At 41.7% G+C, this 22847-nt stretch overlaps 1 protein-coding gene across 1 annotated transcript in view; it reads right to left on the bottom strand.

The window, feature by feature from the left end:
- slc18b1 (solute carrier family 18 member B1) overlaps nt 1-22847 on the bottom strand; it is a 51854-nt gene that overhangs the window by 9852 nt on the left and 19155 nt on the right. The window contains exons 6-9 of the mRNA XM_061894160.1: nt 15050-15206; nt 14851-14987; nt 5690-5791; nt 5531-5622 (exon numbers count right to left, since the gene is read on the bottom strand). Coding sequence (XP_061750144.1) covers nt 5531-5622; nt 5690-5791; nt 14851-14987; nt 15050-15206 — 488 coding nt within the window. The remainder of the gene's footprint in view (nt 1-5530; nt 5623-5689; nt 5792-14850; nt 14988-15049; nt 15207-22847) is intronic.

Here is a 22847-nt window from a genome sequence, read left to right as displayed (position 1 = left end):
TGGCAAACACAAACTTCCTTTGTGGAGGTGCTTAGGAGGCCAAGCTGGAGGTTTTTTTTTTATCTGGCTCCACATCTTAACGCAATTGTAAAAATTCCCTCCTCATGCAAGGTTAAGCCAGCATTTGGACGCATGATATAATAACAACACCAGCAGAATCCCAGAAAACCCAGCACGGTTCCCGACATAACGAGCATTTAATTAACAGGGGTGTCCAAAGTGCGGCCCGCAAAAATTGCAAAATTGATAGTACTGCAAAAATAAAAAAATAAACATTTAAAAAAAAAAAGTGGAATGAGGTGAAATTTAATGAGAAAAAGCGGCAATGTTGACACAAAGCTGCCATGCAGGCAGGTTTTTTTTCCCTTTTGTCCTTATAAGTCTGCGGGCTATAGAGCGTTTTCCGTTCGGGCTCCAGTACTCTGGAATGCCCTCCCGGTAACAGTTCGAGATGCTACCTCAGTAGAAGCATTTAAGTCTCACCTTAAAACTCATCTGTATACTCTAGCCTTTAAATAGACCTCCTTTTTAGACCAGTTGATCTGCCGCTTCTTTTCTTTCTCCTATGTCCCCCCCTCCCTTGTGGAGGGGGTCCGGTCCGATGACCATGGATGAAGTACTGGCTGTCCAGAGTCGAGACCCAGGATGGACCGCTCGCCTGTATCGGTTGGGGACATCTCTACACTGCTGATCCGCTTGAGATGGTTTCCTGTGGACGGGACTCTCGCTGCTGTCTTGGATTCGCTTGAACTGAACTCTCGCGGCTGTGTTGGAGCCACTATGGATTGAACTTTCACAGTATCATGTTAGACCCGCTCGACATCCATTGCTTTCGGTCCCCTAGAGAGGGGGGGTTGCCCACATCTGAGGTCCTCTCCAAGGTTTCTCGTAGTCAGCATTGTCACTGGCGTCCCACTGGATGTGAATTCTCTCTGCCCACTGGGTGTGAGTTTTCCTTGCCCTTTTGTGGGTTCTTCCGAGGATGTTGTAGTCGTAATGATTTGTGCAGTCCTTTGAGACATTTGTGATTTGGGGCTATATAAATAAACATTGATTGATTGATTTTCTCATTTTTTCATTGCTCCAAAAAAAAAAAGGACGACAAAATCTATGTTCTAATAAATTATTACTTAAAAAATATCACTTTCAAATGTTTTATGTGGAAAAAATATGGCATATGTTGTGGGGTAGCCGTATAAAAACATCAACATTTTGACAAAAGAGCATAAAACAAACAAAATAGTTCAAACTTAAAATCGACGGATATATCGGAAGTTGATCTTGAAATTTAAATCAATCAATCAATGTTTACTTATATAGCCCTAAATCACTAGTGTCTCAAAGGGCTGCACAAACCACTACGACATCCTCGGTAGGCCCACATAAGGGCAAGGAAAAACTCACACCCAGTGGGACGTCGGTGACAATGATGACTATGAGAACCTTGGAGAGGAGGAAAGCAATGGATGTCGAGCGGGTCTAACATGATACTGTGAAAGTTCAATCCATAATGGTCGCGAGAGTCCAGTCCAAAGCGGATCCAACACAGCAGCGAGAGTCCCGTTCACAGCGGAGCCAGCAGGAAACCATCCCAAGCGGAGGCGGATCAGCAGCGCAGAGATGTTCCCCAGCCGATACACAGGCAAGCAGTACATGGCCACTGGATCGGACCGGACCCCCTCCACAAGGGAGAGTGGGACATAGAAGAAAAAGAAAAGAAACCTACTAAAGGCCTACTGAAAGCCACTACTAGCGACCACGCAGTCTGATAGTTTATATATCAATGATGAAATATTAACATCGCAACACATGCCAATACGGCCTTTTAGTTTACTAGATTGCAATTTTAATTTTCGCGCGGAAATATCATGCTAAAAAGTCGCGGTATGATGACGTGTGCGCGGGACATTTTGTTCCCAGCTATAAGTCATCTGTTTACATTGCATAATTCCACAGTATTCTGGACATCTGTGTTGCTGAATCTTTTCCAATTTGTTCAATGAATAATAGAGACGTCAAAGAAGAAAGCTGTAGGTGGGAAGCGGTGTATTGCGGCCGCCTTTCGCAACACAGCCAAAGTTTCATTGTTCACATTCCCGAAAGATGACGGTGAAGCTTTGCTATGGAACGGAGCGGTCAAGCGAACACGGTTGGATTGGACCACACACACACAAAGTGCAGCCATCATGTCGAAAGATCGTGTTTCGAAGAGGGTCCCTTGCGAAGGGCAGAGATGGGCATCGCCACCACCCGTCGGCTGTTGCTGAAGAAAGGTGCGGGGCCGACCTTCAGGTTGAACAGGTACTTTTTTTTGATTGATTGACTTTTATTAGTAGATTGCACAGTTCAGTACATATTCCGTACAATTGACCATTAAATGGTAACACCTGAATACGTTTTTCAACTTGTTTAAGTCGGGGTCCACGTTAATCAATTCATGGTACGACCATATAATCTCACTGAAACACTAGTAACACAATAAGCAGATAAGGGATTTTCCAGAATTATCCTAGGGCTTCACGGTGGCAGAGGGGTTAGTGCGTCTGCCTCACAATACGAAGGTCTTGCAGTCCTGGGTTCAAATCCAGGCTCGGGATCTTTCTGTGTGGAGTTTGCATGTTCTCCCCGTGAATGCGTGGGTTCCCTCCGGGTACTCCGGCTTCCTCCCACTTCCAAAGACATGCACCTGGGGATAGTTTGATTGGCAACACTAAATGGGCCCTAGTGTGTGAATGTGAGTGTGAATGTTGTCTGTCTATCTGTGTTGGCCCTGTGATGAGGTGGCGACTTGTCCAGGGTGTACCCCGCCTTCCACCCGATTGTAGCTGAGATAGGCGCCAGCGCCCCCCGCGACCCCAAAAGGGAATAAGCGGTAGAAAATGGATGGATCCTAGTAAATGTGTCTAATAACATCTGAATCGCTCCCACTGGACAGTCTTTATTTTATTTTTTCTAGTCCTTCACTCTCACTTTCCTCATCCACGAATATTTCACCCTCGCTCAAATTAACGGGGAAATCGTCGCTTTCTCGGTCTGAATCGCTCTTGCTGCTGGTGGCCATGATTGTAAACAATGTGCGGATGTGAGGAGCTCCACAACCGGTGACGTCAAGCGCACATCGTCTGCTACTTCCGGTACAGGCAAGGCTTTTTTATTAGCGGCCAAAAGTTGCAAACTTTATCCTCGATGTTCTCTACTAAATCCTTTCAGCAAAAATATGGTAATATCGCGAAATGATCAAGTATGACACATAGAATGGACCTGCTATCCCCGTTTAAATAAGAAAATCTCATTTCAGTAGGTCTTTAAGTGTTAAAAGTCAAAAAAATTATAATAAAAATGCATCACTTTATGAGTGGGGAACCTTTCGGATCTCAAATATATTTAGTGGGATTTTATTTAACTTTTCACTGTGATTACTCAAAAATATGAAATAATTAAAATTGGTGTTTCTGCATTATTGATCTTTGAGGGGCTTTATTTGCTAAATAAAAGGAACTCTCCTGAAGGAATCAATAAAGTACTATCTATCTATCTAAATACTGCATATTTCAGTTTTACTATAAAAAAACAAAGTTGTCTTTGACAGAAAAGGCATAAAACCTTATTTGTTTTACTTTATATCAACCTCAAGTTGATATAAAGATTTACTGTAATCATTAAATAAAAAATAATAATAATAATTTGACTTATTTTCAACATTTTAGTGACTGAGACCCTTGTTGCTCCCCAGGAGCCCTAAAGATAAAAAAAAAAAAAAAAATCCATATATTTTGTTATAGTTTGAGAATGAAAAATATCAAAATGCTTATGCTTAAATTGTTCCATGAGCGGCCCTCTGTGGAAAAAGTTTGGACACCCCTGATTTAATAGAAACTAGTGTAGTACGGTATACTAGTACTAGTATAGTAGCTCCATACTAATGAATCATATTCCGTACTATACCACCTCTAAAAAGTTTTTTTTTTCGTCACGTCACGGGCAGAGGAGCATGTTCGGCAGCGCACGCACACAGAGTACTTACAAGCAGACACAAAAGGGAGAACGGACGCATTTCGGCGTCAAAAGTAAAGATAAAAGTGACGTTATAACACTTATACACCCTCGGGAATAGGTGCTTTAAAACATGGCTAACGTCCATCCACATTGTTTTAACTACTTCTAAATCACTAATCCTTGTCTCGTTTCTTACAAGTACCATTATCACTGGAGAATGAGGAATATCTAAACATGCTTCACTACACACCGTAAGGAGGATACAATAGCTCACCGCCGTCTTAATGTAAACAAACACCATGTTTGGATCTATACCTGACATCCACTGTAATGATACCAAGTACAGGAGCGTTTCTGGTCGATACTACTATGATTAACTCAACAAACGGGACAGAAGTATTTGCCCACCTGCCTAGACTCGCATATGAACTCGAAGTGCCATCCCATTCCTAACCCATAGGGTTCAATATGACCTTTTGCACCTTTTACAGCTTCAACTCTTCTGGAAAGGCTGTCCACAAGGTTGCGGAGTGTGTTTGTTTATAGGGAATTTCCCACCAGTCTTCCAAAAGCGCATTGATGAGCTCCCACACTGATGTTGGTGGAGAAGTCCTGGCTCTCAGTCTCCCTTCTAATTCATCCAAAAGGTGTTCAGGTCAGGACTCTGTGCAGGCCAGTCAAGTTCATCCTACACCAGACTCTTGTCACCCATGTTTTTATGGACCTTGCTTTGTGCACTGGTCCAAACTGTTCCCACAAGGTTGGGGGCATGGAATTGTCCATAATGTTTTGGTATCCTGGAGCATTGAAAGTTCCTTTCACTGGAACTAAGGGGCCAAGCCCACACCATAATTCCATCCATTTTCTATTGCTTATTCCCTTTGGAGTCGCGGGTGCCTATCTCAGCTACAATCAGGCGGGAGGCGGGGTACACCCTGGACCAGTCGCCAACTCATCGCAGACCATAATTCCTCCTCCACCAAATTTCACACTCGGTCCAAAATGTAGCGTTCCAAACCCAGACTGGTCCATCAGATTGCCAGATGGAAAAGCGTGATTCATCACTCCAGAAAAGTGCTTTACACCACTGCATCCCACGCTTTGGATTGGACTTGGTGATGTATGGCTTAGATGCAGCTGCCCGGCCATGGAAACCCATTCCGTGAAGCTCTCTGCGTACTGTACGTGGGCTAATTGGAATTTTTGAGCTCTGTAGCAACTGACTGTGCAGACAGTCTTTACACTATGCCGACTTCTCTTGTCAGTTTACGTGGCCTACCACTTGGTTGCTGTTGTTCCCAAAACTCTTCACTTTTCTTTTAATAAAGTTGACGTTGGAATATTTAGCAGCGAGGAAATTTCACAACTGGATTTGTTGCACTGGTGGCATCCTGTGACAGTTCCACGCTGGAAATCACTGAGAGTGTTTGTAGAAACAGTCTCCATGCCTAAAGTGCTTGATTTGATACACCGGGCCAAGTGATTAGGACACCCGGTTCTCATCATTTGGAAAGGACTTGGAAGTGGTACTCACTTTGGAATGTTGAGGAAAGGGACGGGTCCCAGCAACAGGAACCCCAAGGCCGTGGCGAGGCCTCCCGCCACCATGAACCAGCTCCTGGACCCCTGAGGCGCACAAACCGGAGGATTGATTCTGCCGCTCTGAAAAAGTGGCGGCTGCTCCGTCACTCACGGGGTGTTTGTCCGTGACGAAGCCGAAGAGCGGCGAGCCCAGCGAGTACGGGAAGGACAGACCCAGCATGATGAGACCCACGTAGCCGGCGGACAGTTGGAACTGTCGGAGGAGAAAACAGACCACAAAACCTCAATGATACGGACATATGGATATACCGCCTATACCAGACCTTTGTGCGCTAATATCGATACTTTAGTTCAGGTGTTTTCCACTAAGGGCCACATACTGGACAGGCAAAGTATGAGGGGGCCCAGAGCATAATACTACCACCACCATGCTTGACAGTAGGTATAGTGTTCCTGGGATTAAAGGCCTCACCTTTTCTCCAAACAGCTCCATTTTGATTTCATCTGGCATCACATTGACAGAGATAATACCTTCTGGAGGAAAGTTCTGTGTCTCAAAGGGCTGCACAAGCCACGACGACACTCGGATCGGAAAGAAAATGGGTGGTATCGCACTTGACGAACGGAGAGGCACATATTTGCACAAAGTATCCGATCGGTATTACCGATACCAGCCTGAATTTGACTTGGTGTCAATCAATCTAAGTTTATATATATAGTAATTAATCACAAGTGTCTCAAAGGGCTGCACAAGCCACGACGACACTCGGATCGGAAATAAAATCGGTAGTATCGCACATGACCAACAGAGAGGCACATATTTGCACAAAGTATCAGATCGGTATCGCCGATACAAGCCTGAATTTGACTTGGTATCAATCAGTCTTATGTTTATTTATATAGTAATTAATCACAAGTGTCTCAAAGGGCTGCACAAGCCACAACGACACTCGGATCGGAAAGAAAATCGGTGGTATCGCACATGACCAACGGACAGGCACATATTTGCACAAATTATCAGATCGGTATCGCCGATACCAGCCTGAATTTGACTTGGTGTCAATCAATCTAAGTTTATTCATATAATAATTAATCACAAGTGTCTCAAAGGGCTGCACAAGCCACAACGACACTCGGATCAGAAAGAAAATCGATGGTATCGCACATGAGGAACGGAGAGGCGCACATTTGCACAAAGTATCAGATCGGTATCGTCCATACCAGCCTGTATTTGACTTGGTATCAATCAGTGTTAAGTTTATTTGTATAGTCCTTACCACAAGTGTCTCAAAGGGCTGCACAAGCCACGACGACACTCAAATCGGAAAGAAAATGGGTGGTATCGCACATGACGAACGGAGAGGCACATATTTGCACAAAGTATCAGATCGGTATCGCCGATACTAACCTGAATTTGACTTGGTATCAATCAATCTAAGTTTATTAATATAGTAATTAATCACAAGTGTCTCAAAGGGCTGCACAAGCCATGACGACACTCGGATCGGAAAGAAAATCGGTGGTATCGCACATGACCAACGGAGAGGCACATATTTGCAGAAAGTATCAGATCAGTATCGCCGATACCAGCCTGAATTTGACTTGGTGTCAATCAATCTAAGTTTATATATATAGTAATTAATCACAAGTGTCTCAAAGGGCTGCACAAGCCACGACGACACTCGGATCGGAAAGAAAATCGGTGGTATCGCACATGAGGAACGGAAAGGCACATATTTGCACAAAGTATCAGATCCGTATCGTGGATACGAGCCTGAATTTGACTTGGTGTTAATTAGTCTAAGTTTATATATAGTAATTAATCACAAGTGTCTAAAAGGGCTGCACAAGCCTCAACGACACTAGGATCGGAAAGAAAATCGGTGGTATCGCACATGACAAACACAGAGGCAAATTTTTGCACAAAGTAACAGATCAGCATCGCCGATACGAGCCTGAATTTGACTTGGTATCAATCAATATTAAGTTTATTTATGTAGCCCTTAATCACAAGTGTCTCAAAGGGCTGCACAAGCCACGACGACACTTGTATCGGAAAGAAAATCGGTGGTATCGCACCTGACGAACGGAGAGGCACATATTTGCACAAAGTATCAGATTCGTATCGCCGATACCAGCCTGAATTTGACTTGGTATCAATCAGTGTTAAGTTTATTTACATAGTAATTAATCACAAGTGTCTCAAAGGGCTGCACAAGCCACGACGACACTCGGATCGGAAAGAAAATCGGTGGTATCGCACATGACGAACGGAGAGGCACATATTTGCACAAAGTATCAGATCGGTATCACCGATACCAGCCTGAATTTGACTTGGTGTCCATCAATCTAAGTTTATATATATAGTAATTAATCACAAGTGTCTCAAAGGGCTGCACAAGCCACGACGACACTCGGATCGGAAAGAAAATCAGTGGTATCGCACATGACAAACGGAGAGACAAATTTTTGCACAAAGTATCAGATCGGTATCACCGATACCAGCCTGAATTTGACTCGGTGTCAATCAATCTTAAGTTTATTTATAAAGTAATTAATCACAAGTGTCTCAAAGGGCTGCACAAGCCACGACGACACTCGGATCGGAAAGAAAATCAGTGGTATCGCACATGACAAACGGAGAGACAAATTTTTGCACAAAGTATCAGATCGGTATCGTCCATACCAGCCTGTATTTGACTTGGTATCAATCAGTGTTAAGTTTATTTGTATAGTCCTTACCACAAGTATCTCAAAGGGCTGCACAAGCCACAACGACACTCGGATCGGAAAGAAAATCGGTGGTATCGCACATGACCAACGGACAGGCACATATTTGCACAAATTATCAGATCGGTATCGCCGATACCAGCCTGAATTTGACTTGGTGTCAATCAATCTAAGTTTATTCATATAATAATTAATCACAAGTGTCTCAAAGGGCTGCACAAGCCACGACGACACTCGGATCGGAAAGAAAATCGGTGGTATCGCACATGACCAACGGACAGGCACATATTTGCACAAATTATCAGATCGGTATCGCCGATACCAGCCTGAATTTGACTTGGTGTCAATCAATCTAAGTTTATTCATATAATAATTAATCACAAGTGTCTCAAAGGGCTGCACAAGCCACAACGACACTCGGATCAGAAAGAAAATCGATGGTATCGCACATGAGGAACGGAGAGGCGCACATTTGCACAAAGTATCAGATCGGTATCGTCCATACCAGCCTGTATTTGACTTGGTATCAATCAGTGTTAAGTTTATTTGTATAGTCCTTACCACAAGTGTCTCAAAGGGCTGCACAAGCCACGACGACACTCGGATCGGAAAGAAAATCGGTGGTATCGCACATGACCAACGGAGAGGCGCACATTTGCACAAAGTATCAGATTGGTATTGTCGATACCAGCCTGTATTTGACTTGGTATCAATCAGTGTTAAGTTTATTTGTATAGTCCTTACCACAAGTGTCTCAAAGGGCTGCACAAGCCACGACGACACTCAAATCGGAAAGAAAATGGGTGGTATCGCACATGACGAACGGAGAGGCACATATTTGCACAAAGTATCAGATCGGTATCGCCGATACTAACCTGAATTTGACTTGGTATCAATCAATCTAAGTTTATTAATATAGTAATTAATCACAAGTGTCTCAAAGGGCTGCACAAGCCATGACGACACTCGGATCGGAAAGAAAATCGGTGGTATCGCACATGACCAACGGAGAGGCACATATTTGCAGAAAGTATCAGATCAGTATCGCCGATACCAGCCTGAATTTGACTTGGTGTCAATCAATCTAAGTTTATATATATAGTAATTAATCACAAGTGTCTCAAAGGGCTGCACAAGCCACGACGACACTCGGATCGGAAAGAAAATCGGTGGTATCGCACATGAGGAACGGAAAGGCACATATTTGCACAAAGTATCAGATCCGTATCGTGGATACGAGCCTGAATTTGACTTGGTGTTAATTAGTCTAAGTTTATATATAGTAATTAATCACAAGTGTCTAAAAGGGCTGCACAAGCCTCAACGACACTAGGATCGGAAAGAAAATCGGTGGTATCGCACATGACAAACACAGAGGCAAATTTTTGCACAAAGTAACAGATCAGCATCGCCGATACGAGCCTGAATTTGACTTGGTATCAATCAATATTAAGTTTATTTATGTAGCCCTTAATCACAAGTGTCTCAAAGGGCTGCACAAGCCACGACGACACTTGTATTGGAAAGAAAATCGGTGGTATCGCACCTGACGAACGGAGAGGCACATATTTGCACAAAGTATCAGATTCGTATCGCCGATACCAGCCTGAATTTGACTTGGTATCAATCAGTGTTAAGTTTATTTACATAGTAATTAATCACAAGTGTCTCAAAGGGCTGCACAAGCCACGACGACACTCGGATCGGAAAGAAAATCGGTGGTATCGCACATGACGAACGGAGAGGCACATATTTGCACAAAGTATCAGATCGGTATCACCGATACCAGCCTGAATTTGACTTGGTGTCCATCAATCTAAGTTTATATATATAGTAATTAATCACAAGTGTCTCAAAGGGCTGCACAAGCCACGACGACACTCGGATCGGAAAGAAAATCAGTGGTATCGCACATGACAAACGGAGAGACAAATTTTTGCACAAAGTATCAGATCGGTATTACCGATACCAGCCTGAATTTGACTCGGTGTCAATCAATCTTAAGTTTATTTATAAAGTAATTAATCACAAGTGTCTCAAAGGGCTGCACAAGCCACGACGACACTCGGATCGGAAAGAAAATCGGTGGTATCGCACATGACAAACGGAGAGACAAATTTTTGCACAAAGTATCAGATCGGTATCGTCCATACCAGCCTGTATTTGACTTGGTATCAATCAGTGTTAAGTTTATTTGTATAGTCCTTACCACAAGTATCTCAAAGGGCTGCACAAGCCACAACGACACTCGGATCGGAAAGAAAATCGGTGGTATCGCACATGACCAACGGACAGGCACATATTTGCACAAATTATCAGATCGGTATCGCCGATACCAGCCTGAATTTGACTTGGTGTCAATCAATCTAAGTTTATTCATATAATAATTAATCACAAGTGTCTCAAAGGGCTGCACAAGCCACGACGACACTCGGATCGGAAAGAAAATCGGTGGTATCGCACATGACGAACGGAGAGGCACATATTTGCACAAAGTATCAGATCGGTATCGTCCATACCAGCCTGTATTTGACTTGGTATCAATCAGTGTTAAGTTTATTTATATAGTAATTAATCACAAGTGTCTCAAAGGGCTGCACAAGCCACAACGACACTCGGATCGGAAAGAAAATCGCTGGTATCGCACATGACGAACGGAGAGGCACATATTTGCACAAAGTATCAGATCGGCATCGTCGATACAAGCCTGGATTTGACTTGGTATCAATCAGTGTTAAGTTTATTTATATAGTAATTAATCACAAGTGTCTCAAAGGGCTGCACAAGCCAGGACAACACTCGGATCGGAAAGAAAATCGGTGGTATCGCACATGACGAACGGACAGGCACATTTTTTGCACAAACTATCCGATCGGTATTACCGATACCAGCCTGAATTTGACTTGGTGTCAATCAATCTAAGTTTATATATAGTAATTAATCACAAGTGTCTCAAAGGGCTGCACAAGCCACGACGACACTCGGATCGGAAAGAAAATCGGTGGTATCGCACATGACAAACACAGAGGCACATTTTTGCACAAAGTATCAGGTCGGTGTTACCGATACCAGCCTGAATTTGACTTGGTATCAATCAATATTAAGTTTATTTATATAGTAATTAATCACAAGTGTCTCAAAGGGCTGCACAAGCCACGACGACACTCGGATCGGAAAGAAAATCGCTGGTATCGCACATGACGAACGGAGAGGCACATATTTGCACAAAGTATCAGATCGGTATCACCGATACCAGCCTGTATTTGACTTGGTGTCAATCAATCTAAGTTTATTTATATAGTAATTAATCACAAGTGTCTCAAAGGGCTGCACAAGCCACGACGACACTCGGATCGGAAAGAAAATCGGTGGTATCGCACATGACGAACGGACAGGCACATATTTGCACAAAGTATCAGATCGGCATCGTCGATACCAGCCTGAATTTGACTTGGTGTCCATCAATCTAAGTTTATTTATATAGTAATTAATCACAAGTGTCTCAAAGGGCTGCACAAGCCACGACGACACTCGGATCGGAAAGAAAATCGGTGGTATCGCACATGACGAACGGAGAGGCACATATTTGCACAAAGTATCAGATCGGCATCGTCGATACCAGCCTGAATTTGACTTGGTGTCCATCAATCTAAGTTTATTTATATAGTAATTAATCACAAGTGTCTCAAAGGGCTGCACAAGCCACGACGACACTCGGATCGGAAAGAAAATCAGTGGTATCGCACATGACAAACGGAGAGACAAATTTTTGCACAAAGTATCAGATCAGAGTCGCCGATACCAGCCTCAATTTGACTTGGTATCAATCAGTGTTAAGTTTATTTATATAGTAATTAATCACAAGTGTCTCAAAGGGCTGCACAAGCCACACCGACACTCGGATCGGAAAGAAAATCGGTGGTATCGCACTTGACGAACGGAGAGGCACATATTTGCACAAAGTATCAGATCGGTATCGCCGATACCAGCCTGAATTTGACTTGGTGTCAATCAATCTAAGTTTATTTATATAGTAATTAATCTCAAAGGGCTGCACAAGCCACGACGACACTCAGATCGGAAAGAAAATGGGTGGTATCGCACATGACGAACGGAAAGGCACATATTTGCACAAAGTATCAGATTGGTATTGTCGATACCAGCCTGAATTTGACTTAGCATCAATCAATCTAAGTTCATTTATATAGTAATTAATCACCAGTGTCTCAAAGGGCTGCACAAGCCAGGACAACATTCGGATCGGAAAGAAAATCGGTGGTATTGCACATGACGAACGGAAAGGCACATTTTTGCACAAAGTATCAGATCAGCATCGTTGATACAAGCCTGAATTTGACAGTATCATGTTAGAGCCGCTCGACATCCATTGCTTTCGGTCCCCTAGAGGGGGGGGGTTGCCCACATCTGAGGTCCTCTCCAAGGTTTCTCATAGTCAGCATTGTCGCTGGCGTCCCACTGAATGTGAATTCTCCCTGCCCACTGGGTGTGAGTTTTCCTTGCCCTTTTGTGGGTTCTTCCGAGGATGTTGTAGTCGTAATGATTTGTGCAGTCCTTTGAGACATTTGTGATTAATTACTATATAAATAAACATTGATTGATTGACTTTGTGTCCATCAATCTAAGTTTATTTATATAGTAATTAATCACAAGTGTCTCAAAGGGCTGCACAAGCCACGACGACACTCAGATCGGACAAAAAATGGGTGGTATCGCACATGAGGAACGGGGAGGCACATATTTGCACAAAGTATCAGATCGGTATCGCCGATACTAACCTGAATTTGACTTGGTATCAATCAATCTAAGTTTATTAATATAGTAATTAAACAAGTGTCTCAAAGGGCTGCACAAGCCACGACGACACTCGGATCGGAAGGAAAATCGGTGGTATCGCACATGAGGAACGGAGAGGCACATTTTTGCACAAAGAATCAGATCGGTATCGCCGATACCAGCCTCAATTTGACTTGGTATCAATCAGTGTTAAGTTTATTTATATAGTAATTAATCACATGTGTCTCAAAGGGCTGCACAAGCCACGACGACACTCGGATCGGAAAGAAAATCGGTGGTATCGCACATGACGAACGGAGAGGCACATTTATTGCACAAAGTATTAGGTCGGTATTACCGATACCAGCCTGAATTTGACTTGGTATCAATCAATATTAAGTTTATTTATATAGTAATTAATCACAAGTGTCTCAAAGGGCTGCACAAGCCACGACGACACTCGGATCGGAAAGAAGATCGGTGGTATCGCACATGACAAACACAGAGGCAAATTTTTGCACAAAGTATCAGATCGGCATCGTCGATACCAGCCTGAATTTGACTTGGTATCAATCAATATTAAGTTTATTTATATAGTAATTAATCACAAGTGTCTCAAAGGGCTGCACAAGCCACGACGACACTCGGATCGGACAGAAAATCGGTGGTATCGCACATGACAAACGGAGAGGCACATATTTGCAAAAAGTATCAGATCGGTATCGCCGATACTAACCTGAATTTGACTTGGTATCAATCAATCTAAGTTTATTAATATAGTAATTAAACAAGTGTCTCAAAGGGCTGCACAAGCCACGACGACACTCGGATCGGAAGGAAAATCGGTGGTATCGCACATGAGGAACGGAGAGGCACATTTTTGCACAAAGAATCAGATCGGTATCGCCGATACCAGCCTCAATTTGACTTGGTATCAATCAGTGTTAAGTTTATTTATATAGTAATTAATCACAAGTGTCTCAAAGGGCTGCACAAGCCACGACGACACTCGGATCGGAAAGAAAATCGGTGGTATCGCACATGACGAACGGACAGGCACATTTTTTGCACAAACTATCCGATCGGTATTACCGATACCAGCCTGAATTTGACTTGGTGTCAATCAATCTAAGTTTATATATAGTAATTAATCACAAGTGTCTCAAAGGGCTGCACAAGCCACGACGACACTCGGATCGGAAAGAAAATCGGTGGTATCGCACATGACAAACACAGAGGCACATTTTTGCACAAAGTATCAGGTCGGTGTTACCGATACCAGCCTGAATTTGACTTGGTATCAATCAGTCTTAAGTTTATTTATATAGTAATTAATCACAAGTGTCTCAAAGGGCTGCACAAGCCACAACAACACTCGGATCGGGAAAAAACGGTGGTATCGCACATGACAAACGGAGAGGCACATATTTGCAAAAAGTATCAGATCGGTATCACCGATACCAGCCTGAATTTGACTTGGTGTCAATCAAGCTTAAGTTTATTTACATAGTAATTAATCACAAGTGTCTCAAAGGGCTGCACAAGCCACGACGACACTCGGATCTGAAAGAAAATTGGTGGTATCGCACGTGACGAATGGAGAGGCACATATTTGCACAAAGTATCAGTGTCGATACCAGCCTGAATTTGACTTGGTGTCAATCAATCTAAGTTTATTTATATAGTAATTAATCACAAGTGTCTCAAAGGGCTGCACAAGCCACGACGACACTCGGATCGGAAAGAAAATGGGTGGTATGGCACATGAGGATCGGAGAGGCGCCTCACCTGGTCTACGGCGTACAGCGACAAGGTGGCGTCCAGGAAGCCCAGACCCGAGCTCAGCGTGAAGATGACGTAGCACAGCAGGACAATTTTGACGTTTTTGAGGAGCCGGAAGAAGGAAGCCTTTGAGGAAACGGCGTCTGTGCACAAAAACCCAAGGTTAACAAATCAAAGAAAGCCCAAAGGAGCTGGGGTGTGGTACCAATGGAGGGCAGGATGTAGATGTTGAGGGGCACCATGGCCAACAGGAAACAGCCCAGCACCATGAAGGGGACCTCGTAGCCGAAGGACTGGTAGAACCAGCCTCCGACCGGCGGCCCCAGGATGAGGCCCAGGCCTGTGAAGACCTCCAGACTTCCCTGGCGGGAGACAAAGAAGGACTTTTAACCACGGGGGCAAGGGATCCTAAGGACTATTCACGTGGTTTTCACAGAACTCTACAGACGGATATCGGACTTCCTATGCGAACGCAAACCATCCGTCCGAGGCCTACTGAAAGGAGATTTTCTTATTCAAAACGGGGATAGCAGGTCCAATTCTATGTGTCATACTTGATCATTTCGCGATATTGCCATATTTTTGCCGAAAGGATTTAGTAGAGAACATCCACGATAAAGTTCGCAACTGGAGAAAAGCCGGAATTCGCAGACGATGAGGCTGATTGGCACCTGGCCACACCTGTTGCCAATCAGCCTGCTCCTGTTTTTACCTGCTTTGTCTTGTCTCAGTTGCTGGCTCATTCTGTCAGGGGTATTTTGTTGTTGACGAACCCCCAAGATGTGGAGACGGAGGCCGGCGTAGAATATGAAAACATGATTTAATTAAAGGCCCTGCGATGAGGTGGCGACTTGTCCAGGGTGTACCCTGCCTTCCGCCCGATTGTAGCTGAGATAGGCGCCAGCACCCCCCGCGACCCCGAAAGGGAATAAGCGGTAGAAAATGGATGGATGGATGGATTTAATTAAAACTAAACAAGAACTAACGAAAAGCACGCACGCGGGCGGAATAACAAACTAAGGGAGCTAGTGTAGTAGTTGTAAAATTGCTGTAAATGTGAACATGCAGACAGTAAACAGGAAGGAAGAATAACAAAGCTTTAATTCATTAGGGGGGCGGTATAGCTCGGTTGGTAGAGCGGCTGTGTCAGCAACTTGAGGGTTGCAGGTTCGATCCCCGCTTCCGCCATCCTAGTCACTGCCGTTGTGTCCTTGGGCAAGACACTTTACCCACCTGCCACCCACACTGGTTTAAATGTAAAAATTAGATATTGGGTTTTACTACGTAAAGCGCTTTGAGTCACTAGAGAAAAATCGCTATATAAATATACTTCACTTCATTATAGAAAAACAAAGCTTTAATTAATTATAGTATCTGGTAGAAGTAAGAAAAAAAGGGATAAAGAACATCACAACTAATTACTTTACAAAGTTTTAAAAAAGGGTATGAAGACAAAAAGATGTGATAAGGTGATCTGTTATCTACTACTTTTGTCTGGTGCGGAAGAGTCTAAAAAGAGAAATGAAAAAAAAAATAGTAATCTGTGTTAAAAACATTCTAATGTTAGTTTGGAAAATAATTCCTGGATTTATGTTGTTTTTCTGTAGTACCTGCGTTTTAAAAATGTCTAGTTGTTTTAGTCACTGATCGGGTTTCGACTACTTTTGCCTGGCTTACCTGGTAGAGCGAGACACGTTCTTTCAATCGGCCATTACAGACTGGACCTGAATGAATAAGCATCGTGTCCGTGTTTCTGTTCAATACCCCACTCCTCTACAGGGGTGTAACACTAGCACTGGAAGCTAGAAAACTAAAAGGAACCTTAGCATGGAAGCTAGTGGATAGCAAACAGAAAAAACTGGAAATAACTAATGCTAACAGAAACAGCTTACCGCTACGACGACCAGGACAAAATGTAGCACGACAGGTAGTAGCTGTAACAAAACGACACGACAAGAGTGATATTTGGCAACTGACACAAGACAAAGCAGGTACAAATAGGAGCGGGCTGATTGGCAGCAGGTGTGGCCAGACTCAGCTGAGGAGGAACACAGCACTCAGGGAACAAGACAGGAAGCTGACAAAAATAAGAGCACTAGACAGGAGATACTAAACACAGAGGAAACAGACAAATGCAGAGGAAAAAACTAAAACATAGACAAACTGTCAGGGGAAAACCTGACAACCTGATAGTCGGAAGTGTACGTCCACGGCCGGGTGTTGTGGCGCAGTATCTCGGGGAAATCGACGGGAGCCCAGAAGCTCAGCTGATATCCGGTAAGAGGCGACTTTTTAACCACAATTTTCTCACCGAAACATGCCGGTCGACATGTAGTCAAGATCAATGTCCGCTCTGGTCCATAGTAAAGTTTCACCTCTGTGAATTTTAAACAAGGAATCACCTTGTGTTTGTGTGGCTAAAGGCTAAAAGCTTCCCAATCCAATCCACTTTATTTATATAGCACGTTTAAACAACAAGAACGTTTCCAAACTGCTGCACAGCCATGTTAAAAACAATATTAAAAAACAATATTATGCTCCACCAATGACTGAATAAAAACAAAAAATAAATAAATATAAAAAATAAATATGATTAAAAACTATTTTAAAGGGTAAAACCAATTAAAACATCCATCCATTTTCTACCGCTTATTCCCTTTTGGGGTCGCGGGGGCCGCTGGCGCCTATCTCAGCTACAATCGGGCGGAAGGCGGGGTACACCCTGGACAAGTCGCCACCTCATCGCAGATCAATTAAAACGGTAAGATAGAAATCAAAGTGTATAAAAAAACACAGATGACCACACAACTCACGCAGTGTTAAAAGCCAAAGAATAAAAGTGGGTCTTAAGACGAGACTTAAAAGACTCCACTGTGGAAGCAGTTTGAACATGGAGGGGCAGAGTGTTCCAGAGCTTAGGGCCGGTCTCCCCTGGTCTTAAGTCTGGTCTTGGGCACCACCAGCTGGAACTGGAGATGCGCGGTTTGCGGTCTCATCTGCGGATAAACCGCGGGTCGGGCGGGTGACATGACGAAAAAATAGATTTTAATTAGATTCGGGCGGGTGGCGGTTGAACCATCCGGAAATATTTGATATACATGGTCCTGGGATCGGTATTTGCCATTCAAAGAGCCATTTAAGACCCGTGTCATAAAGCGAAGAAGACAATAGGAGACGCTAATATTCTCTAGAATGACTGCCGGCAGTCACCCAGATAATAAGTATTAGGGCGTGCTATGAAGCCTTTGGCTTTGTCGCCTTCTACAACATGTACGATCTGATTGTCAGTCCAGCATCATGTTGTGTGTGGCTTCAGAAGCAACACGCACACGACTGCAGGGCATACTGGGTGACGCAGAGTACACTAATGGTTGTGATATAAACAATTTTAACACTCTTAGTAATATGCGCCACACTGTGAAGCCACACAATACAAGATTGACAAACACATTTCGGCAGAACATCCTCCCAGTAACACAACATAAACGCAACACAACACATACCCAGAATCTTTTTGTATCTGTGACACATCCTGACTATTTTATACACCCCGCTAGCACCACCACCATGCTTCACAGTAGGTGTGGTGTTCTTGGGATGTAACTCAGTATTCTTCTTCCTCCAAACACGACCAGTTGAGTTTATACCAAAAAGTTATATTTTGGTTTCATCTGACCACATGACATTCTCCCAATCCTCTGCTGTATCATCCATGTATCCATTTTGGTATAAACTCAACTCGTCGTGTTTGGAGGAAGACGAAAAAAAGCGAGGGGGGACTGGGTCTACAGGACAGGGCGAGGGTTTTTTAGTTTGTCAACTATCCCTGTAAGCTCAGGCATGTACACAGGGTCAAAGTGACAAAACACAGCCGAGCACCGACTGCCCGCATTGAAACTCAATGGAGAAGGAGAAAGATTTGCCCGAATAGAAGCAACTTTGTCGTTAAAAAAAGGAGATACATTTTTCACAAGTTTCACTTGTCATCTCCAGTGAAGTGGCTGGGTTCAGGTTAAGAACAGAACTAATAAATTTAAAAAGAACACGTGGCTTGTTGACACTATTTAAAATGAAGTCTGACAGATATTTTGTTTTCTCAGCTTTAACCACACTTATCTAATATCTAATATCTAAACATGCTCCACTAAACACCGCAGGAGGATACAAAAGCTCACCACCATCACAATGTCAACAAACGCCATGGGTGGATCTACACCTGACATCCACTGTAATGATACCAAGTACAAGAGTGTATCTAGTCGATACTACCGTATTTTTCAGACTATAAGTAAAATATCAAATAATATTATTTATTTCATTCACGTAAGGGACTAGACCAGGGGTCAGCAACCTTTTTGAAACCAAGAGCTACTTCTTGGGTACTGATTAATGCGAAGGGCTACCAGTTTGATACACACTTAAATAAATTGCCAGAAATAGCCAATTTGCTCAATTTACCTTTAATAAATAAATATATAAAAATGGGTATTTCTGTCTGTCATTCCGTAGTACATTTTTTTTCCTTTTACCGAAGTTTTTTTTTGTATAGAATGAATGATGAAAAAAACACTTAATTGAACGGTTTAAAAGAGGAGAAAACATGAAAATTAAATTTTGAAACATAGTTTATCTTCAACTTCAACTCTTTAAAATTCAAAATTACACCGAAAAAAATGAAGAGAAAAACTAGCTAATTCGAATCTTTTTGAAAAAATTAAAAATAATAATTTATGGAACATTATTAGTCATTTTTCCTGATTAGGATTCATTTTAGAATTTTGATGACATGTTTTAAATTGGTTAAAATCCAATCTGTACTTTGTTAGAATATATAACAAATTGGACCAAGCTATATTTCTAACAAAGACAAATCATTCTTTCTTCTAGATTTTCCAGAACGAAAATTTTAAAAGAAATTGAAAACACTTTGAAATAAGATTTAAATTTGATTCTACAGATTTTCTAGATTTGCCAAAATATTTTATTTTTATCATAATAAGTTTGAGGAAATATTTCACGAATATTCTTCGTCGAAAAAACGGAAGCTAAAATTAATTACATTAAAATGTATTTATTATTTTTTACAATAAAAAAAATAAATTCACTTGAAAATCTATTTAAATTGTCAAGAAAGAAGAGGAAGGAATTTAAAAGGTAAAAAGGTATATGTGTTTAAAAATCCTAAAATAATTTTAAGGTTGTATTTTTTTCTCTAAAATTGTCTTTCTGAAAGTTATAAGAAGCAAAGTAAAATCATAAATGAATTTATTTAAACAAGTGAAGACCAAGTCTTTCAAATATTTTCTTGGATTTTCAAATTCTATTTGAGTTTTGTCTCTCTTAAAATTAAAAATGTTGAGCAAAGCGAGACCAGCTTGCTAGTAAATAAATACAATTTAAAAAATAGAGGCAGCTCACTGGTAAGTGCTGCTATTTGAGCTATTTTTAGAACATCTGTATTTTTTATTGTCACAAAATCTTTTTTTTCCTTTTTTAAAAAATTCATATTATGTTTATAAAATCAGTAAATATACGTCCCTGGACACACGAGGACTTTGAATATGACCAACCTATGATCCTGTATCTACTTGGTATCGGATCGATACCTAAATGTGTGGTATCATCCCAAAACTAATGTCAGGTATCAGAGAAGAGAAGAAGAAGTGATTATTACATTTTAACAGAAGTGTAAATAGGACATATTGAAAGGGAAATTAAGAAGATATTAACAGTAAATGAACAAGTGGATTAATAAACATTTTTTACAGTTTGTCCCTCATAAAAGAATGATAAATGACACAATATGTTACTGCATACTAATTAGGAGTCTTTGTTTGTTTACTTACTACTAAAAGACAATTTATCTAGTATGTTCACTATTTTATTTAAGGACTAAATTGCAATTAAAGCTGCAAGCAGCGTTAGTCGGGTCCGTCTTTGGCTGCTGCCCCCGAGACCCACGGCCGGATAAGCGGTAGAAGACGCCTTGGAGCCACTATTTTGAGAATCTAATGCATTGTGAAAGTAATGCAGTTGTTGTATTGAAGTGAAAATATCAAACTTCCTGTTGATTTTTGCTAAATTATGTTGATTATTAAAATGTAGGTCTAAATGAGACCTACATAGTGGTTTTTGTTTCATGTCTCTTTGACATTCCTACCGCAAGTTACAAGCAGTTTTGTCTGTGTTTTCTTCCTAGGAGCAGTATGTCTGTGTTGTATTCCTAGGGGGCGCTAGAGCACAATTTAATGTTTTGGGGTTTGGTTTTTTTATTAGCTCGCAATTGTTGGCAGTCCTGATGTGTGTGCCAAGTTTGGTGAGTTTTGAAGCATTGTAAAGGGGTCAAATTACAGATGAAAGAGGCAAAAATGAAATTTTTTAGGAAAATTTGCGCGGGTGTTCTTTGAAGGCACGTAAAATCAAAACCGGAGCAGTAATCAAAACTCTGATTTATACTTTTAATCAGAAGGGTCCAAACTCTCTCCTGTGCGAGTTTGAAGCCGAAACGACAAACGCACTTGGAGAAGTTTTCGTTGGAAAAAAGGTGACGGGTTTTCACAAAACTTTTATTTTGAAGGGGTAATTGCCAACTTCCTGTTGATTTTTTCTGCAGGCTGTCAATTATTAAAATGTAGGTCTAAGTGAGACCTACATAGAAGTTTTTGTTTCATGTCTTTGCGGCATTCCTACTGGAGGTTACAAGCAATTTTGTTTGTGTTTTCTTCCTAGGAGCAGTTTTTTCTGTGTTTTATTAAAAAATTGCGCTACAGCGCATTTTTTGATTTTGGGGTTTGTTTTTTTCATTAGATCGCAATTTTTGCCAGTCCAGATGTGTGTGCCAAGTTTGGTGAGTTTCGAAGCATTTTAAGGGGGTCAAATTACAGCGCAAAGAGGCAAAAATTGCATTTTTTTGCGAAAATTTTATTTTGAAGGGGTTTTTGGCAACTTTTTGTAGATTTTTTGCTGAAAGAAGTGAGTGTATGAAAATTGGGTCTAAGTCAGACCTACATAGGAGTTTTTGTTTCATGTCGCCATGACATTCCTAACAGAAGTTACATGCAGTTTTGTCTGTAATGTTTTCCTAGGGGGCGCTAGAGCGCAATTTTCATTTTGGGGGATTGGTTGCTTAATATGTTGGGAAGGTTTGCTATACCGACGTGTGTGTCAAATCTGGTGAGTTTTGAAGCATGTTAAGGGGGTCAAATTACAGCGCAAAGAGGCAAAAATTGCATTTTTTTGCGAAAATTTTATTTTGAAGGGGTTTTTGGCAACTTCTTGTAGATTTTTTGCTGAAAGAAGTGACTGTATGAAAATTGGGTCTAAGTCAGACCTACATAGGAGTTTTTGTTTCATGTCGCCATGACATTCCTAACAGAAGTTACATGCAGTTTTGTCTGTAAAGTTTTCCTAGGGGGCGCTAGAGCACAATTTTCATTTTGGGGGATTGGTTGCTTAATATGTTGGGAATGTTTGCTATACCGACGTGTGTGTCAAATTTGGTGAGTTTTGAAGCATGTTAAGGGGGTCAAATTACAGCGCAAAGAGGCAAAAATTGCATTTTTTTTGCGAAAATTTAATTTTGAAGGGGTTTTTGGCAACTTCTTGTAAGATTTTTGCTGAAAGAAGTGAGTGTATGAAAATTGGGTCTAAGTCAGACTTACATAGGAGTTTTTGTTTCATGTCGCCATGACATTCCTAACAGAAGTTACATGCAGTTTTGTCTGTAATGTTTTCCTAGGGGGCGCTAGAGCGCAATTTTCATTTTGGGGGATTGGTTGCTTAATATGTTGGGAATGTTTGCTATACCGACGTGTGTGTCAAATTTGGTGAGTTTTGAAGCATGTTAAGGGGGTCAAATTACAGCGCAAAGAGGCAAAAATTGCATTTTTTTTTGCGAAAATTTAATTTTGAAGGGGTTTTTGGCAACTTCTTGTAAGATTTTTGCTGAAAGAAGTGAGTGTATGAAAATTGGGTCTAAGTCAGACTTACATAGGAGTTTTTGT

Source organism: Nerophis ophidion, linkage group LG03 (genome assembly GCF_033978795.1).
Source record: "Nerophis ophidion isolate RoL-2023_Sa linkage group LG03, RoL_Noph_v1.0, whole genome shotgun sequence".
Taxonomy (NCBI): Eukaryota; Metazoa; Chordata; class Actinopteri; order Syngnathiformes; family Syngnathidae; genus Nerophis; species Nerophis ophidion.
This window is presented reverse-complemented; position numbering and strand designations above follow the sequence as displayed.